Raw genomic sequence first — 19,385 nt, 5'->3', positions numbered from 1 at the left:
TATGCATGGGAGATGCTGAGAGAATCCTCCAGAGCTTCCACCCCAGACGCTACCAGCAGCCATTACACTTAAACATACTCATGGAACGTGCTCGGTGCTTGTATGGTAGCCTTGAAGTAGGGTTGAAGGAGGTGGAGGAGGGCTCGGAAGAGAGAAGGCGAGAGAAAAATGACTTGTCCAAGCGAGAGTTGTGTGTACGTTTGAAAAGTAAAGATGAACGTGGCGCTGTAGTCCGCAATCTTCAAGCAACCAGAAGCTGTGCGGGGTTTCTTATGATGTGCGCCACCATCTGCGAAGCAGTGAGCCTGCACCTGTCGAAGCCGCTAGGAGGAGGTAGCAGCCGCTGACACCAGAGCGCTGCTGATGTACGCCCGGGAACCGAGGTCGGCAGCGCGGATCGGTTCTGGAATGCGGTAGCGCAGCATCGTTATAACCAGCGCAGTGGCGACGGCAAAGCCGACGCAGTGGCCTGGCGAGACGTAGATGCATTTTTTAACGCTGTTCAGGTGGTTGTGCACAGCGTAGCCGTAGAGCTGCGTTGGCAACGAGGTGCCAAGCAGGGGAACAATACAAGGAAGAGAAGAGGTGCTTGACTCTGCCTCGCTCAATGTCGCCAGCGCTGTCTCTACTGCATCCCGTCCCAGTCCATCTACTCGCAGCATCTTCTTTGAGCACCCAATTGTTGGTATGTCGAGCACAATGCCGAGGTGCGTTGCCAGCCCACAGCGGCGGGGATGCAGCACCCCATTTCCATCCACGACAAGCACCTGTGGCAGTGTCTGTGTCTCCAGCAGCTCTGCTCGCACTGCGTCGATGAGCTCGCACACGGGCTGGATCTCGCGGAAGGAGAGAAAGCCGGACACATACGGTTCCCGAAGCGTGCATCGGTGCAGGTAGGTCTTGACGAGCTCCATGGATGGATAGCGTAGGATAGCGAGGCAGGCGACACCGTCATTAGTGCCAGGAATAAAAGAGATATCCACACCACCAACAAACGTGAGGGCTGGCAGCTGCCGCGCAAAGGTAGAGTGCGAGAGAGCAGCTGTGCTTTGCTGAGCCTTGTCAAACCGGAGCTGGTACCATAGTGCTTCCCATGGGGAGTTGGGGCTCGATGGGAGGCACCCCGTCGAGTTGGCGTTACACGCTTCGCCGTTGCTCCCTGCGTCTGTCAGCGAGTGTGCCGCTAAACTCGCCTCAAAATCTGGCAACGCGAAGCGTCGATGCAGAAAAGCCTTATCCGGCGTTGGGCCCGTGTTGTGTTCCTCACTCAATTGCACTGCACTCTTCTGTTCGGTACTGAAGTGATGGCAGTAGTAGTACTCTGTGAGCGGTACATCCGCCAGCAGCGCAATGCGGAGCTGCTCCTCTTCCCACGCCTTCCACTTCTCCTCACTGGGTTGCAGGGTTATGGCTGAAGGGGACGCTGCTAGTGCATGAGCTTCTGCACAGTGCTCACCGGGGTCGGCAGCACGTTTGGTCGGAGGGCGCTGCTGCTGTTGCTGCTTATCCATGTGTGGTGTACGCTGTGTGCCGGCGCCAGTGGGCAGCGACGTGCAACTATATGTTTGGCTGCGTGTGGGCGTGTGAAGGGGAGGGGGAGAGGCCGTGAGCGGCGGATGTGTGATGCAGGGAGGGTAGTCTAGCGCCTTCCCAAAGACGCACGCACACAGAGAGACAGCGGCACACAAGCAGCCATGGGTGTCTCACCGTGTGTGTGCGTGTACGGGTGAGTAGCAGTGCAGCAAGCGAGAGTCAGAGAACGAGACACATGATGTATTTCGCTTTTCAACGCGAGCGCGAAAGTCGAGTGGAGGTTTGTGTCTAGGAGGGGTGTGGATGCAGACGATCCATAGATGGCCTTCTGCCGCTGTGAAAGGGACGTCAAGCAACAGCTGGCAGGCCACACGTAGCGGTCCTCGGCAACAAACGCAGCAGAGTACCAAGTGAGTTGCTGCTGGACCAACCTGGGTGGCCCGGCTGCAACTCACTGCTGCTGTTTCTCGTCTACTCTTGGCGTGTGTGTAGGTGAATGAACCCTCCCCCGCCCCAAGTGAGGCAGCACACTCACTGTGGGTGCTGCCGAAGACGCCGCAAATTCGTTTTTCTCTTTTTTTTTTGGTGGGCGTCTACATTTTTGAATTCTTTTGAAAACGCAGTGCGCTGCGCTCGAAAAAAAGAGAAGGAAAAAATACGACTCTTCTACATTCCCATCCCTCGCCAACGCACCACCACGAGTTCAGCTCCACTCGACCCCAGGCTTGTCACAGGCCTCCCCTCGCGTGGCGCAAAGCAGCACTCGACGCGCGTTAGTGCACTACGCTGACTCAGTCATTGAAGCACGGCCATTGTCTCCAAACACCCCCTACCCACCCCCCGCTCCATTGGTTGCCTTACAGTCGCTTTCACTATGCTGGTTGCCAACCGATGCAGCTCTCGGGGGTGATGCAGACTCCCCCTGCACCAGCAGGAAGCGAAGACCGGGTGAGATGCGCTCGTGCCACGTTGGCACGCTGCCCATTCTACGGATGGTACGGCGCGTTCACTGTCGCAGGTCACTTCGACGCAGCGCCGGCCTGGACCTGATTTGCCGACACCCGCAGCGACACAGTGCTCTGACCTCACTACATCGTAGGTGCCTGACATGTTGTCATCACCAGAAGTGGTTCGACGTTAGGAGGGATAGGGGAGCTGTTTGGTTTCCCCGCGCACAGGGCGGAGGTGCTGGCCCCTGATGCCTTGCGCTAAGGTGTTCCCCCTCCTCCGTCATTCTAGGCATTATCGTTTTACAAGAAAAGAGAAGCCCATAAGAAGCAAAAACGATAAAGAAGAAGGACACACTTTGGCGGGCAGACGTCCACTCGCGCGCACCTGCAAAGTCGCGAGCGGGGTGGATGCTAACTGGCCTCGCGAGAGTACAAGTGAGGAGGGGAGGGGGCAGCTAGAAACTATAGCAGCGCTGTGCGTTTCGCGACTGCATGCGTGCTAAGATAGGTGCTCCTGCGCGCATGCATAGGGATGTGAGGGAGTGCTTGCGAGTGTGCGTTCTGCCGGAGGAAAAGGGCGAGGGTCAGTAAAAATATGACTCCTCAGTAACTCAATTCGTCTGCTCCCCACCCTGTTGGGTCTCCCTGCGAGGGCGTCCACCAACACTGTCAATGCCGTTGAAAACGCGCCGCGACAGTGAGCTGCCGTTCACATTGCTGATCATCGCTGGCGTAAGTGACCTGAGTATGGGCCTCATCATGCACAGCACTCATCGGGAACACCGCACAACGGCTCCCACCCCTACACACGCCGACACATACACACAAGCACCTGCACACACTCCAGACTGACCGAGTCAAGGGCTAAATATTTTACCACAAGAGAGTAGTTGCGTCAGCGTGTAAATCGTAATTGAAAACAGAAGAGATACACCACTCGTATCCACGCAAACACACACACACACACACACACTCGAAGGATCATACGATGGTGCGCGCTTTCTCTCACCCTCTCGCGCTCTCGCACGCGTCTACCCACGGATACCCAAACACACATACACGCAGACGAAAATTTTTTTTGCAGACTCACACCCATTCAAGAGCGCCTCGGCTCCACAAGAAGAGGCGCCTCGCAGCGCCAAATTACTTCGTATTCCAAACGTTTCGAAAGGCCAGAGCGACATGATCAGCATGGGCGCGCACCACAAAGGTGCCACAGCTCCTCTGGCCCTTTGGTTCATATTTCACAAGTGTGACTTGGTCGGCACCACTTGATCTGCCGACTTGGAGAGCTGGCTACCAAATCCAAGGCACCCCAGCAGGTTGATGTTCACACTGCTCACCTGACGAAGAAATGTGGTGCGACTCAAGAATTTAAACTGACGCTCCATCGCGTGCTCGTGCAGGCGAGCCTGCAACCTCTTCACATTCTCTGGTTTCTCGAAGTAGAAGCTGTTGGCAACGACATTGTCGCCCATCAGCACACACGTCAGTGGTAGGAACTGCATCGTCGTCTCGGCTGTGAGGCCTATGAGGTTCTTGTAGAGGCGGTCCACGGCGGCGATGGCTGCTGTGTCGCTGCCACTCTTGGCGAGCTTGGCCACTTCGGGCGCGGACTTGAGAGGTGCAGATGCCTTCTGCCCTTCCTTGGCGTACGCGTAGTTGAACTCCAATCCGGCGCCATTTGACGCAGCCTCCCAGATTGGGGCCACCGTCGAGTCCAGGCCCTTTGCATGCGCCTTGGATGCCATGTACCCAGCAAGTGCCTGGACATACTTCGAGTCCTCGTTGGCACACCATGACATGGACAGAGAGCCGCACTCCAGCGCCAGCACGATATAGCTGTCCGAGACACCCACGTAGTGGATGAGAGAGGAGCCAACACCGGTGCCGGGGGCCACAACCATGCAGCGGCCGCGACCGATGGTACTGCCGGCGGGCTTGCCTTCCGACAGCGCGTCCCACTGCGTGCCCTTCCACATGACCTTGAAATAGTCAGACAATATACCGGCGTTGCTCAGAGCTAGCACACCATAGGCGCCCGCCTCTAGATCGTTTAGGAGCGCGCTGCGGCCCTTCGGAAACAGCTCCACTGGGTAGTCCACCAGCCGCGCAATGCCCTTCAGATTGTTGAAGGGGCCGGCGAGTTGTCCGTTGGTGACCGGTCCCGGCACACTCACAGCACCCGACGCCACCCGACGCAGAAAGGAGGCGCCGTGGTCGGGCAAGTTCTTCTTCAGGTGTTGCAGCACCTCATCGAAGAACTCGAGCAGCTGGCGAATGTCGCTCTTTGTCACCTTGAAGCGGACGTAAATGATGTGCAGACCACTTCTGTCGTGCTGCGACGCTTGAGAAAAACCGACGCGCGCGCTCGTGCCACCAACATCACACACAACGTAGATGGGGCCGGAGGACCAGGAGGCATCGCCCGTGAGAGTCAGGGCCAGCTGCTCGAGCGCGATTTCTTTGGTCTGCACCATAATTACCGCAGAAGCTCAAGAGAGCGAAACAGAAAGAGTAACGGTTGGATTGTGGTGGGTACAGGGTCCTCAGTGTGCGTTGCTGCCTTGAGTAATCGTTCGTTGGGTTGACCGCCACGAAAGAGGTTACGGGAGAGCAGCGGGGCCGAGGGACGCCTCTTGCACGCGTTTGCGTTCTGTACAAGTGCGTAGGAGTATAAGCTCGTTTTTCGTTTTAAACATAAGAGATGTCGGAGGCAGTGCCTAAGCTGTGGTTACACTCCAGACGGGGACGAGCGCACAGCAAGCGACTATCGTTGGCACGCACACACACAGACGCATGTTGAAGTCAATGAAGCAACAACACACGAAAAAACAAATAAAGGTCGAGTATCGCAGGAGGGTATAGTGGTGTGATCCCTGTGGACATGCATGACCGTATGCCAAAGTACGCCTCCTCGCCTTCCCCTGTCCAGAGAAGAGCACAGTGCATCGGCGGGGAAAAGCCAGCAGCTCTCATATAAGAGAAAGCGAGGGCTGGCTTCTGGGTGCATTTTCAGTTTGCGTGCGCCCTTCTCGCAGACAAGTAACAACAAGTAAGGGACTGCCCATTCGGCACAGTACATTGGGGACTAAGATGAGGCGCTCAAGTAGCGAACGCTCGTCAGGAGGCACGTTCCTCGCAGGCGCTTTTCCCTTGCTCAGCTTGAAGTTAGCAATAGGAGCTACACTCGCCGAGAGAAGGGCAGGGGAAGTGAAGCTTGGTCCCAACTGTCTCATCTCCCCCTCCAAACGCGCAAACATTCAAATACTCGCACGCGAGGTGGCGTTGGTGTGGGTGCGAGTGTGTGCGTGCCAATATGAAGAGTACGCAGCCAAGGACTGCAATGGTTCTCTTGTCTCTTGAGCGACTGGTACAATGTAGCGTGAAGGACTCAGCAACACTTCAATCACACCCACACGACCGCCATCGTCCTTCGCTCCCTCAAAAGCCAACCAATAAGAAGAGCCAATTCATCACGACTGCCTCGCAGTACACACGCACATGCAGACACCTACACCATAATCATCGGCAGCGACTAACCAGCCCACCACCACCCGCGTCACACCTTTTTAATACCCAGCGTGGGGTTTGTGAAGCCCATCCTCTTGGTTGAGGTGGAGGCGTACAGGTTATGGAACTTCTTCTTCATGCCCTTTGTCGACATCAATCCGGGCACGGTGGGGTTCTTGATGGACCTCTCCACATCGGCCCTGTAGGACGGAGCATTGCGGTGCCTCTCAATGGACATGTTGTCTAGGGTGTAGAGCTGAGTCTGCTGCTTGTGCTCGCTGGTCACGCCGCCACCGCCGGAGCTGACCGTGGTGCGGCGGCTCTGGTGTAGTTCCTCCAGTCCCTTGAAGTACTGCCGAATCCGGTCTGTTTGCACCCAGTTGTACGCAAAGTGCTCCATGGTGTGCTTTGTGGAGTAGGTGGTTGGGTCGTAGTTCTCCTGGTATGCCTTAGGGCGGAAGCTCTGTGAGCGGAACCAGAAGGGGTTGCCAAAGCGAGGGTAGAGACCGATGCGGATCGCCTGCGCCTTGGCAACGCGAATCTTCGCAACGGCCTCGGGGTTGAGGGGCATGATATCCTGTGGGTACATGTGGCCGGTGCGTGTCAGGAACCGAGAGATGGTGGCTGGGTTCTTGTAGTTGAGCTTCATGTAAACGTCCGGCGCAGGTCTCTGAAAGCCTTGCGGATCCTTGTCCTCAATATCAAACGGCTGGGCATTGCGGAACTGCTGGATGGCAACGTCGCCGACGGTGTCACCCATGCGCCACCTCGTTAAGTTTGTGAAGAGTTGTTCATCGGGGAAGCGATGGTAGTGTAGCTGCACTTGCTGGCCAAACAGCCACCCCTCACGTCCGCGCTTGCGACCACGGTACGCCGGCTTCTCCTGCGGCGTTGTGTGAAACGGCTTGGCGTCATCCTTGGTCAGCAGGCTGAGGTACTCGCTCCACGGCTGGCGGCACACGGCGAACTGCGACATGGCTGTCGCGTACAACGGTGCGTTGCGCACGGCAACAGGAATTCGGTTCATTTTACTCGAGGTCTGAACGAAAAAACAGTAAGGAGGGGAAGCAGGGAGGGGGGGGGGTGACGGGCGCACTTCCTGCGGTCACACGTGTGCGCGTGTCGGCTTTATGTGCGTATGTGTGTGCGACTGTATGTCCCCGGTGCACCCCGCGGCAGCGAATGGGAACAGAGAGTGCCCCGGAAAAACTCTGACGGGTTGCACACACTACCCTGTGCCGTGCTCCTTTCACTATGGCAGGCAGGTGTAAGTGATAACGGCAGAAAGGAAGCGCACAATGGGGGCGATGTGGAGGGCGTGAAGGTGAAGTGTGAGGAAAGAGCGCGCCGCTCGAGAATCCGAGACCAAAGCGGCGAGGTGCTCGAAACCCCTTCAGAGCGTTCGCAGCGGCTTGTGGCGTGAGAGCACAACGGGCTCGGTGCATCTCGTGTGCACTTTTTTCCTTCACTATTTTTCTGGTAGCAGCAGCACTGCGGGTGTGCGCCCGCGGTAGCGTAGGGCCTCTCCTTTTTATCTTTTCGCTTCTTTTACTCTCTTTGTGTGCGTATATGCTGAGACGACCGAGACATCAGAATCGAGCAGGACGTCGCATGGAGGGTTATCCCTGAATAGAGAGGGGAAGCACGTTTACTGTAGCATGGTGACACAAGCAGAGGGACCACATACAGACCTTGTAGCTGCAGCGCTGTTGTAAAGAGTCTCGCATGACTGCCTCTCGGCTCTTTTCCCTGTCAGCAAACGCAACTGGGGTGAAGGCGCATGACGCAGAGCTCAGGGGCAAAGAGGACATAACAGACACCCCCCCCCCCCACACACCCCCACACGAAGCGGAAAAGGAGGGGTGACGAGGCTCGGGTGTGCGGAAGGGCCCCCACAAAAAAAATATATAAAAAAGAAGTGAGCAGAAACGTAGAGCAGAAGTGTCCGATAAACAGCTGAAAATCGAGCGAAGCCGGAGGCAGTGGTGGCAGATAGAGCACCCCTTCTTAGGCACGTACATGCCTGCCCTTCGCATGTCCCTCAAATACTCTCTTCGTTTCTAGACTCCAGGGCTCTCTTCTCTTTCTGTCTGCGACATTGTGGCTGCTGTTGCTGCCTCAGCTTCCTCCGATTGCGGTGCTGTTTGACAGCTAGTGCCCGTTGTTCCTTTAGTTCGCGTCGCTGAAGCTGCCGCCACTGCTTCTTCGAAGGCGGCGGTCAACACGTTAGAAGACAAAGGTCCGGATCCCTCACGTGACTTTCCTGCACTGCAGTCATCGCTGCCGTCTGTGGCAATGGTCACAGCGCTTGTTTTGGCTGCAGCTGTCTCATCGTCGAACAGGGGGCGTCCGCTTTTGGTGTCATTTGCCGTCGCCGCGTTGGTGGCGTTGTCTTCCAGGCGCTGTGGGCTTTCTCTCTTTTTCGCCACTGAGAGAGACTGCTGCTGCTCTTGAACTGCGGGCGTCAATGAGCTCGTCAGCCTCTCCATTACCCGCTCTTGCCTACGTTGGCTTTCCAGAAGAGCGACAAGCGCCGCATTGTTACGCTGCTGGGTGGCCTCGGCTTCTTGCTGAGCCAGCCAGCACAGTAGAGGGTCGTTCTCTTCGAAGTACGGCAGACTCTCGTTGTAGTTCCGCAGTAGCCTAGAGGCGTAGCTAAGCAGCCAAAGCGCCACCCCCAACACGGTTCCTCCTATCACACCCCAAAGGTAGACCATTTTCACCTGCTGGGTCACTCGACGCAGCCACGCAAAGCTGCTGAGCAAGTGTAAATGGCACTCAGAAGCAACACCAAAGAAAGAAGATGTGTAGTGCTTTATTATGGGGGCGGCAGCTGCTCGCAGCGATCCCTGCCACGAGTCGTTAGAGGTCCACAACGCACGCGACGACACCCAAGCCTGCGCCTGCCACAGTGGACTGAACCAGCGCTCGAGCAAGCGCCACAACACCACATCCATCCATATATGCATTGTAAGCAGACCCAGGATAAGCACGCATGCCACTAGCCCGCAGGCACTGACAGTCCACAGCAGTGTGGTGTTGATGCCGCGCTGGGCGGCGTCGGGCCGAATAAACGCTTCCACAGCTTGCGCATTGCCGATGCACTTTGGCTGATGCATGTGAGGATGCACTGCGATCTGGCGAGCGCGCAAGCGAGGTGCGGTGGTTGTGCGCACCAGCCGCAGCAGCATCCACCACGCAAGGAGGAGGAGGAGGAGGCGCAGCAGCACACACGCCGTCAGCTCGACAGCAGCGGAGGGGAAAAGCGATGTGCCCACGTCGCTGATAACAGCTGCATGGCGCCATACGAATTCTGCCAGTCGTCCATACGCGCGTTCGTGATGGTGGGTGAGAACCTCCACGACAGTGGCGTGGCGGCCGACTTCATCTCGGCACGTCAGGCGCTCCCGCGCATGCTTGAGCCACTCCGCCAGTGTGCTAAGAAAAACGAAGACGGACTCGTAGGCCGGCGCTGGTGACGCTGCCACAGTCGCGGACGCGGCCTCTTTCATCATTCATGAGCTCGGTGAGCTGATTCGGTTAGGTAAGATGGGTTTGCTGTACGTTCCTGGCCGTGTGAGTGAATGGGCATGCAGGTGAAGCCTGCCTCCAGTCACGGATGCCTCTTCTTTTGATGCCTGTGTGTGTGTGTGTGTGTGTGTGTGTGTGTGTGCCTCTCTCTCTGTGCAAGTGCAAATTGGGAGACACCAGTGCTGCCCACAGACAAAAGTGCCGCGACACACGTAGGCGTGAAAGTCAGCATTGACCGCTGTTGGGGAACGAGAATGGCAAGCCAAAAAAAAAGCACAGATGATACATGGGTTTACAGAGGTCACTGCAAAAGTGAGTCTGTCCGCAGCACAGGAGTGCAACGCATATTGATTCGACGCTTCATTTTAGAGGTGGTGGTGGCCTGTGGAGTCGCCCGCCCTCTCCCCCCACAGGGCGCACAAGGCAAGCAAACACCGCACAGCCTCTGAGCACGTCGTCTGTTTTTCTTTTTTGCACTATCAGAGAGGAAGAGAGAAACAAACAGTCCTGTCACTCTTCCTCTCCCCTTGCCGCACCTCTCGGTAGAGCTTCAAGGTGTGCGACTATCGAGTCCAGCGTTTGTCTTCCCTCCCCCCTCCCCTCCCGCGCCCTGACTGCGCTGGGAGGTGCAGCAGCCTGGACACGCCAGCGGATTGGCAAAGGCGTGAGCACGAGAAAGTCGGGGTAGGAGCAACGCTCCATAACGTCACTCATCGGCACCACCTAATTGGCCTACACGGTGCCGCCGGCTCGAGGCAAAAAAAAAAACAAGCGCTGCGTTAGACAGGCGCTTGGTTGTGGTTCCGATTGTTTGGGGGAGGGGGGACTTCCTCCTCTTGCGTGTACGTCAAGCATTGGAAAGCAGACGAAAAGAGCACATTTTTGGGTTCAGCCCTCACAGCAGCCGGGCTCCTACTTGTTTGGTATGTCGAGGGGCTGAAAGGGGGAGGGGCATAGTACGCTGTACACATCACCTGCTCCCTCCAGTGTCCGCGTCAATGCATGAGTAGGTGTGCGTGTTGGGGTGTGAGTGATTGCGGTAAAGGGTCGGGAGAGTCCGTGGATGTCTGTGTGACGCGCAGCCTGTCAAGCTGCACCAAGCGCGTTCTCCGCGCCAAAGGGCATGCACCCGCTCAAGGACAGTCGCACCCGCTACCAGCGCATAAAATGCCTATCCGAGGATTGGAAGAGGTTCATCCCTCCCCGTTAGAGGTGAGGGGTTCACTGCTTAGCAGAGAGTTCAGTAGGGGTATATGCAACCATCCACCTCGCTCACACACACACACACGTCACCAAACCAAGGAGAACAAGAGAGAGAGAGAGAGAAAGGTTTGGGGAGCGAAAAAGAAAAAACAGGGCAACAAAACTGTCGTCTACCCGTCGCGTTCCTGGCACCCATCACGCCTTGCCGCCGCTGACGCATGTGCATGTGCGCGCGCGCACGCACATGCACATTCATGCCCTCCCACTGATGCTGGTGCTAATGGTGGCCAAACCCTTCTTTCACCGCTATCGCAGTGGTCAAAGAGGAACAACCACAGTGTGGTGAAGTATTCTCTCCTTATTGGCTTCATTCTTTCTTCTCTGCTGAAAGCGCCTCCGCCTCCTCCTCCTTCGCCATGACAGCGGCAAGAAACAGCAAGCAAAGACTGATCAGTAAATGGCGAGCAGCAACGAAGAGAGAGCGCGCGCGCGAAAGAGCGACGAGTTGGGTGGCAACGGCGGAGCTCGCCTTTTGCAGTCAACCAGCACAACAGGGAGAGAGAAAGAGAGAGGTAAGGGGAGAAGGGAAAATAGAGAGAGCGGAGGCAAACAAACCAACAGAACTCTGGAAGGCAGCCGCAGGGAAAGGGATGGATGCACCCTTGACGCGACTCCATACTTTGCTGAATGAGGAGTACGCTCTTGCTACATCATCCATAGATGACTCCCCCCTTCCTTCTCCCCACACAACACAGATGCACTGTGCACGTGTCGCGGCACCACTACTCATGACACATCTTCCGTCTCCATGCCTTCTGCTTCCGCAGCTGCGATTCCGGAATTCAGTGCCGTGGCGAGAGGAGCCGTAGCGCTTTCCTCCAGGACACTGGCGGAGGTAGACCCCGGCGGTGACGGGGGCGGCTCCAGCACGTCCTCCAGCTGTCGGAGGACTCCAGGAATAAGCGAGGACTGCTCGCGACGCTGCTCGGGGGTAAGCTGGTCCCATACACTGCGGAAGACGCGGAGCTTCGCATGCGCTTCTCGCACGGCGCGGCCCTTGTACAGAGTCACCGCGTAGTTCAGATACACGAGGAAGTCGTCCTGCATCGCGAGGGCGTGTTCGTAGGCGCGACACGCGTTCGGCAGGTCCTTCATTTCACCCAGACAGATACCAAGCAGCATGAAAGTTGGTGCGTGGTGGGGGTGCAAGTGCACAGCTGCATTCAGGCACTGCAGCGCCGAGCAACAGCGGCCAATCATCAGAAAGGCGATGCCAAGGTTGTAGTGGCTTAACCAATCGAACGGCCAGAGAAAGACGGATTTGCGCAGACATGCAACGGCAGCGTACGTCATCTTCTTGCCGATAAAACATGCGCCAATGTTGTTCCACACCTGCGACGCGTCTGGCTGTTGCGCCACCACGATTCTGTACTTGGTCAGCGCCACGTCATAGTCGCCGTTGTCTTGGATAATGCTTGAGGCGGCGACAAGGGCATCCATGTGGGTGGGGTTGATGGTGAGACAGCGGCCCAGGTAGTCAAAGGCAGCACCGGTGTTTCCTTGTTGGAGGTAGAGGTGACCGAGCATCGCAAGCAGGTCGGGATTCGTTGGCGACAGCGTCACAGCATCCTCGTACACCTGCAGCGCCATCGCGTAGTCTTGCGCCAGCAGTGCCGCTTTCCCCAGCTGCAAGTAAGCGCAGTCGTGGCGCTGAATTGTGATGGACTGCAGGAAGGCGTTCATTGCGTGACGGTACTGCCGTCGGTGCAGGTGGCAAAGACCGATGTAGTACGCGATCTCCCAGTCCTCGCCGAGGCCCTTGATGACGCGAATGCTTGCCGCCTGCTCGAATGTTTGAATGGCCTCCTCATGGCGACCAAGGAGATGCAGGGCACGCCCGAGCTGTGTGCGAGTAGCCGCGTTCTCTGGACTGATGATCACTGCGGTCTGCAGCAACTCCAACGACTCAGAGAGAGAGCCCTCCAGCCGTTTTAGTAGCCCCTTCACGTACAGGGCGTACTCACATGTGCCCCCCGTCTCGCGGAGTTGAGACTCGATCACGTGAAGGCAATTGCTGTATTCCTGTCGAATGTAAAGTAGGTGGATGAGCCAGTTCCGTCGCTCGCGGATCTCCTGCAGCTCTTGCGCAAGTTTCTGTTGCGCATTCGCGGCTGTGGCAGTCAGTGAGGTGCCGAGGTCATTTCCGCTGTTTCCCACATCAGACGGCGGCGCCCCTTCCGGCACGCGACGCCCAATCGTTTGCATCGCGAGAAGCGTGAATACAAGCGAGCGAGCTGATTGAGGGAGAGACGAAAGAGGTGAAAGAAGCCGTGCTGGTGCGATCACAGGCAGATCACTCTGGAAGCTTTGTGTGCACTTTGCCAGGTATGAGATGCCCAGATTTCAAGTCGCGGGGCTGCTGGAGACACTTCGTACACACACACACGTGCGCTGCGCGAAAGTGGGAGCGCCCAAGGCAGATGTCGGAGGATCGAGAGATGAAGTGAGGTGTACCCTTCTGCGGTACGTGCTGCTTGTTGCTGCAGCGCGCGCCTCAAGTGCATGTAGAGAGGGTGAGAAGCGGAAGCGAGGAGAGAGGGTCAGAAGTACTCGCATGTGCGTGTGAAACGAAGTCTGCGTTAGCCCCGAAGGGAGAGAGGGGGAGGGGGCGGTGGCGGCAGAAGACGTGTTCGAGGTGAGTCGGTCGGGGGAGGGGAGGGGTCGCCAATGTACAGGGCCTTTTGTAGATGCTGCCACCGGGGACATAGAGTCAACGAGTAAGCGAGCAAAACAGGGGAGGCCCATGGCCTGCTGCCCACTGCGTTTTCCCCATCAGCGGTCGAACAGAGGGGCAGATTGTGTCTGGTCAGTTTGAGAAATCGGAAAAGTCAGTCTGGCAAGAACTAAGGAACAGAAAAGAACCCCAGTTGAAGCGCACGCTAGGCTACAAATATGAAGCACAGAGGTAAACAAACCCACAGGCACAGCAACCCACACACATGTGTTCAGAGAGAGAGAATACGTGCTTGGGTGTTCACGTGAAGGATCCGCCGCGGGCGATGTAGGCAGATAAAGAGGCAGGCTTCTGACAACAACCACACAGGGCAGCAGCAGCGGACTCAGTTGGAAAGCTGAAAGGAGAAGGGAAAATGAGATGCTCGTGTGGCAGAACAACCTCTTACAGGCGCAATGGTGCGCGACAGAAAGGGAAAAAAAGAGAAGCCGGCAGCGAGGTGGCAAAACAAACAACAAAGCCACGCTGAAGGCGCCGGGCTGTGGTGTCCACTGCCGCTGCGCTCGGCCTCTTGCAGGCCACCTTCCCCTTTGCCCGAACCGCTTCTTTTATGCGCCAATGTATTCGGCCACCACCTTGTTCCAGTTTAGCTCCGGAAGTTCCGCTGTCACGGCAGCATACGTGCCGAGCAGCAGCGCGCACACGCGCTGCTGCTTCTCTCGCTGCAGTGCACCGGCGACCTCGTCACCCGCGCCCGCGCTCTCGCTGTTCCGGCGCGCGCCGCTGTATGCAAGTGTGAGCGTCAGGGAGTCGAGGAACCACGTCCAGCCATAGAGGTGTGCGTATTCGGGATCGACCGTTGCGTCCTCGCTTCTGTTCTTTTCCGAAGAGCTGGACAACTGGCGTGAGCTGGCCAAAGAGGTCTGCTGCAGCGCAAGCGAAAAAGCCTGCCGGTACGCCTCGACCGCAGCGCGTGCCATCAAGATTGCCTCCCGACGAGTCAGCGCGCACTTCTCCCCCAGCGCTGCATTCACGCGCTCACGCAGCAGCGTCGCGGGGGCGGCATTCCTACTTTGAGCAGCGGCAGTCACAGGGCGTCTCGGTAGGCCTCGGCCAAAAATGTCGAGGTACACGTACTGAGCGAAGAGGCAGTTGACTTCGTTTGGCTGACGTGCCAAGTGGGTGAGCCAGTACACAGCAGCGACCACTGGTGTCGGTGATGCCCCGGTGATGTGCGCGCATACTTCCCCAGTTCGGCTGGCGGGACTGAGGGTGCTCGTGTGCAGCAGCTGCGCCGCCAGCGTTGAGATGGGCACCGACGGCGAGGGGGCTATAGCCGGGGTAGCGGCGCCGGCGCGCAGCATGGAGGACTGCGATGACGAGCGAGCCAGGCGCAGAGCGAGAAGCTGCTCGTATGACACAAACAGATTCTGCGCCCAGCGAGACAGTGCAGCAGCGCTCTGGGGACGCTGTGAAAGAAAGTCCGCCGCGCGAATGGCGAATTCAAGAACTACATCCTCCGCCCATGACGCGGCGTACTTCGACTGCGCCACAGAGACATCCACACCCTCGCCAGCTGCATCCCTGTTCCACTCTACGACGAGCGGCAGCGGTCCCCTCAGCGTGTAGGTGCGCGTAGTGGCGGAAAGCAGCGCGTCAAACACCCTTTGTAGAAAGTTAGCGGTGATTAGGTCAAATGAAGACTGAGGCGCGCTGCTGTCACTCACAACAGCCGCTGTGGCCCCTGTAGTCATCTTTGCGGAGAAGTGCTCGACTGCCTGGAAGAGCACATCGCGGAGCAGCTCTTGCGCCAGATCGATGCGGAGGTACGTCCGAAGCACACATACCAAGGAAACAAGCAGTTCAACACAGCCTTCGAATGTGCCCTGAGCTTTGGTGGAGAGATAGCGGCGTTGGACGACAGCCTTTGCTGTGGTCCATACGCTATAGGTCTCCCCACCACTCGCACACACCTCCGCCAAGTCCTTCACCACCTTTGCCTCCGCCATTGTGGAGAGAAAAAGTCTGAGAAAAGAAAGAGAAACAGCACTAGAAGCGATCAACCTTGGGCGTATACGCGTGGAGGAGGACGAATGAGCTTTTTCCTGATAGACAGGCAACAGAGGCGCGGGTGCAAGGGGAGGAGGAGTAGATGGCCAAAGAAGCGAGAAAAAGAAGGAGTCGTTCAGGGCGACAACGCCGGAGCAATTGGCTCTATTCGTGAGGTGTGGGTGTCTGAGACGGCTGCGTGGCAGACGAGAAACTGCTGCTTCACAGAGCTGGGGATTCGCGTTGTGCCGTCGTACGTCAGTGGCTCAGGTGGGCTGCCTATTCGCAGGGACGTCTTTCTACTCATCCTTGTGTTTTCGCCGTTTACCGTTTCGTGATTGAAAATGGCACCGCACGTAGCCTTCCCGAGTGCGCTTGCGGACTACCAGCGTGTGAGACAATGAAACCATAGATAACGACAAAGGAGAAAAAAAAAGTATGGAGACGCCACACCGCACCACACACAGACCCCCCCCCCCCCCCACACACACACACACACACACAAACACACATGTGCTCAGCAACGAGGAACCTTTTCAATGGGCTGCAGCAGTACCTTCACCTCAGCAGCACCGCACGCTTCATCTCTGTTTTGCTTCGTTCCAAGACCCACATCGTAAAGGCAACAAAGCACAGAGAGAATGGGGGTGCGGAGAGCCATGGCGAATGCAGTCGGGGGCCGCAGCCCAACAAATCACTACGCAAACGAAACGAGGGAAACATAAAACAAGAAAAGAAGCCAAACGACAAGAACGAGCGAGGGGAGGGGGAGGGGGGCTGGCTTAGGGGAATGTAGAATAAGAAAACGCGGGCATGGCCCGATGCAGTCGTGAAGAACGAACAGAGGGAAGACGTCAAGAGCGAACTGAGCGAGAGAACGCGCGCGCATGGGAGCCACACACAGAGAGAGAGAGAGACACGTGCGGAAGAATTTGGAAAAACGGAATCACGAACAGATCAGCATCATATGAGGGTTAGCACTTGCCAGTAGACCACGTCACAGCAGCAGCAGCAGCGCCAATCGAGCAACCAAGGCTCTTTCTAGTACGGCGCGGCAGCAAGCGAAAACAAAAACACAAAAGAAGCAAATGAAGGGCACGAGATGGGTTTTGTCCAGGTGCATCGACCGGTGCGCTTTCTGTGTTCTCTTTTTCTTTTCGTTAATGTGCGCGACGTCACTGCTCTTCTCCATCACCACCATCCAATTCGCATCATAACAATTTCCTTCCCAGTGGCCGAAACCCCTCTTCAGAGAGAGCTCCCCAGCATGAGCACCTCTGCCTGCACGATTTCCTTTACTTGAGCGTAGCAGTGCTCAAGGTTGTCGTTCACGATGTAGTAGTCAAAGAATGACTGGTTCTCCGTGGCCCACTTCATCAACCGGCAGCTCAGCTTCAACCGCAGCTGAATCGAGGCTTCGGTTTCACTCTTGCGTTCCCGCAGCCGCTGCTCCAGTACCTTCATGCTAGGTGGCGCAATGAAGATGATCATGCAACGCAGCGTGCGTGTGACCCCAGGTGCAGCATACGAGGGGGACGACAATGTCGCGTCCGTGGATAGAATCGTGCCCGCGGGAGCCACGGCGCGCTCACGTGCCAGGAGCACAGGTGCAAGAGAAGATGGGGAGAGGGTTAGTGGGGACTGAGCGGCGGGAGCGGCACCACCGCCCTGCTGCGCCATACTGCGCTTCGATCGCGAAACGGTTACAGGCCTCACGTTCACCACCTCGCGAGCACAGTAGCGCCTAATGCTGATTGCGCCAAGCAGATCTGTGTCCATGAGTACGACGCGGTTGCGCTCGAGCACCGTATGCAGAGCTTTCTTGCTAGTCCCGTAGAGATTACCGACTGGCTGACTCTGCGGAGGCGTCGTCGACGACGTTTTCGGCAGGCAGAGTCGAGAGTATTCAATCATGGCACCCGAGTCGATTAGCTTCTGGAACTCCTCCATGGTGATAAAGTGGTAGTGCTGCCCATCTACCTCGCCACGCCGCGGGCAACGGGTTGTGTGACTCACACTGAACTCAAATAGCATGGGCCAGTCGCGCTGCAGTCGCTGAATCATTGTGGACTTGCCACACCCGCTCGGCCCAAGAAACAAGAGCACGTCCACGAGACGGCTGAGGGTGACAGTGTCCTTGAGCGGCTCCATCGCCTGCCGAGCAGTTTTGTGGGCAGAAGACGCGACGGCAACCGATGAAATCGTCGGCGTCGATGTCTTCGGAGTTGCGCTCATTTGCGTGTCTACTTTCCTCCCTGTATGTGTATGGATGTGCAGGCGCAATCCTTTCTCCCCCTATGCTTGTACGTCTGCCTATGGCTGTGGTTGCGGTGGCGCGACGGTGTGCGGATATTCAGACTGAGGAGCCTGAAGCTCGCTGTTAAAATGCTGGTGAACGACAACAGCCCCAGGTAGCTCCGAGAGACAACTGCAGGGCCAGGAAAGCAACTTTCTTCAGAAATGCAGTCGCCTGTTATGCAGTTGAACAAGAAACGCTTGCTTTGTTTTGCTGATGTCTCCACATAAAGGCAAGAGAGGAAATGTGCACGACTGCTGTGTGATGGCTCCGCTGTTTGACGATCCTCGAGCTCTCAGTTGAATGAGAGGGGGATGACAAAACAGTCTGGGCAACGCACACACGCAAACTCACTCGCTACCCTCTCGTTTTCAAGTATACGCAGTAAAAGAATAACCCGCGTAATGATAAGAGAGAGAGAGAGGAGAGATGAATCAAGCGACAGGGAAAGTGAAAAGAAGGGAAGCGTGGCGATGATGAGTAGCAGGATTGTACACCAGTCAGAGGGGGAGCACAAGGGCCCAAGGGCGCGACTAAAGGGAGAGAGCACACAGACACTCCCTCACACACCCACACCCACACACCCACACACACACACCCACACACACACACACGACTTCCCACGCAGAAAAAGAAGGGGGATCAGAGAGGGAGAGAGAGAGAGAGAGCGGTGGCCTTTCCTTTCGCCCTTCGCTGATGATGATTACTCGGAGATGTGTGTGTGTGTGTGAGAGAGAACAGAGAGGCAGAGAGGTAGAAAAAAGTGATAAGAGCCACACAATGCTGATAAGCGAACGAGGATCCAAAAACTGTGGCAGATAAGAAGGGTGAGGAATGAGAACTGAAGAGGGAGTGATGTAGAAGAGAAAAACGTAGAACTGACGGACACTCAAGAGAGGAACACGCACACTTCTGTGAACCTTTGCCTCAAGATGATGAGATAAGTGAAGAGAATACGTCTACGCGCGCTTGTATGTCCAGCGTCGTTGGGGATTTGATGCAGTCACGCATGAACTTCGTTCGAACCAAAGACAGCAACAAAAACTCAGTACGGCGAACGAAGAAGAAAAAAACACTGTACTGCGGTCTCGCCCTTCGCGATGCTTCTGCGTTTCTGTCTAAGAGGGAGAGAGGAGCAGTGGCGACTGCACAAAAAGAGCCTGACAGAGTTCGCAGTGAGGGAGAGAGGCGGAAACCATCAACCAAAAGGGTGCGTGCCTTCTTCGTTAACTGGGTAGTGGTGGTCTGTGTGTGTTTGTATGAAGAAGAAGTGGCGTTGTGTATTTGCAGATGCGCCGAGGATGATCGCACAGATACACAGAGCAAAAGGCGACCCACAACTCGTGCCGCTGAGGGCAGAGGAGAACAGAGACGAAGACAAGACTTAAAGTTTAAACAGGGCTTCCTTGTGTTTTTTTTTTTTAGTTTGTCTGCGCTGCTTTTCCCTTTCTTTCCTTTCCTTGTGCGTTCTTGGCGCGGTGTACTTCAGCTGATCAACTTTAGCCTCTCTGCATTAAAAATGAGTCGGCGCGTATTTGCGTAGCGGTGCTTGGCTGCGTGTGAGCGTTGAATGTGT

General features: G+C 56.5%; 7 protein-coding genes across 7 annotated transcripts; all 7 read right to left on the bottom strand.

Moving 5' to 3' along the window:
• Positions 1–323: 323 nt before the first annotated feature.
• LBRM_35_2560 (putative endonuclease V) lies at positions 324–1,511 on the bottom strand (the record flags this gene model as incomplete). The annotated part of the gene is made up of 1 exon (XM_001568826.1): positions 324–1,511. The coding sequence occupies one exon, from the start codon at positions 1,509–1,511 to the stop codon at positions 324–326; it is 1,188 nt and encodes a 395-aa protein (XP_001568876.1).
• A 2,216-nt stretch (positions 1,512–3,727) lies between these two features.
• On the bottom strand, positions 3,728–4,963 carry LBRM_35_2550 (glucokinase; the record flags this gene model as incomplete). The annotated part of the gene is made up of 1 exon (XM_001568825.1): positions 3,728–4,963. The coding sequence occupies one exon, from the start codon at positions 4,961–4,963 to the stop codon at positions 3,728–3,730; it is 1,236 nt and encodes a 411-aa protein (XP_001568875.1).
• A 1,082-nt stretch (positions 4,964–6,045) lies between these two features.
• On the bottom strand, positions 6,046–7,023 carry LBRM_35_2540 (conserved hypothetical protein; the record flags this gene model as incomplete). The annotated part of the gene is made up of 1 exon (XM_001568824.1): positions 6,046–7,023. One exon carries the CDS (start codon positions 7,021–7,023, stop codon positions 6,046–6,048), a length of 978 nt encoding a protein of 325 aa, XP_001568874.1.
• Positions 7,024–8,056: 1,033 nt separating this feature from the next.
• On the bottom strand, positions 8,057–9,508 carry LBRM_35_2530 (conserved hypothetical protein; the record flags this gene model as incomplete). Its single annotated transcript, XM_001568823.1, has 1 exon — positions 8,057–9,508. The coding sequence occupies one exon, from the start codon at positions 9,506–9,508 to the stop codon at positions 8,057–8,059; it is 1,452 nt and encodes a 483-aa protein (XP_001568873.1).
• Positions 9,509–11,516: 2,008 nt separating this feature from the next.
• LBRM_35_2520 (putative Bardet-Biedl syndrome 4 protein homolog (BBS4-like protein 4)) lies at positions 11,517–12,995 on the bottom strand (the record flags this gene model as incomplete). Its single annotated transcript, XM_001568822.1, has 1 exon — positions 11,517–12,995. One exon carries the CDS (start codon positions 12,993–12,995, stop codon positions 11,517–11,519), a length of 1,479 nt encoding a protein of 492 aa, XP_001568872.1.
• A 1,077-nt stretch (positions 12,996–14,072) lies between these two features.
• LBRM_35_2510 (hypothetical protein, unknown function) lies at positions 14,073–15,473 on the bottom strand (the record flags this gene model as incomplete). The annotated part of the gene is made up of 1 exon (XM_001568821.1): positions 14,073–15,473. One exon carries the CDS (start codon positions 15,471–15,473, stop codon positions 14,073–14,075), a length of 1,401 nt encoding a protein of 466 aa, XP_001568871.1.
• A 1,288-nt stretch (positions 15,474–16,761) lies between these two features.
• LBRM_35_2500 (guanylate kinase-like protein) lies at positions 16,762–17,748 on the bottom strand (the record flags this gene model as incomplete). The annotated part of the gene is made up of 1 exon (XM_001568820.2): positions 16,762–17,748. One exon carries the CDS (start codon positions 17,746–17,748, stop codon positions 16,762–16,764), a length of 987 nt encoding a protein of 328 aa, XP_001568870.2.
• Positions 17,749–19,385: the final 1,637 nt, after the last annotated feature.

The sequence above is a fragment of the Leishmania braziliensis genome, chromosome 36 (assembly GCF_000002845.2).
Source record: "Leishmania braziliensis MHOM/BR/75/M2904 complete genome, chromosome 36".
Classification (NCBI taxonomy): domain Eukaryota; phylum Euglenozoa; class Kinetoplastea; order Trypanosomatida; family Trypanosomatidae; genus Leishmania; species Leishmania braziliensis.
This window is presented reverse-complemented; position numbering and strand designations above follow the sequence as displayed.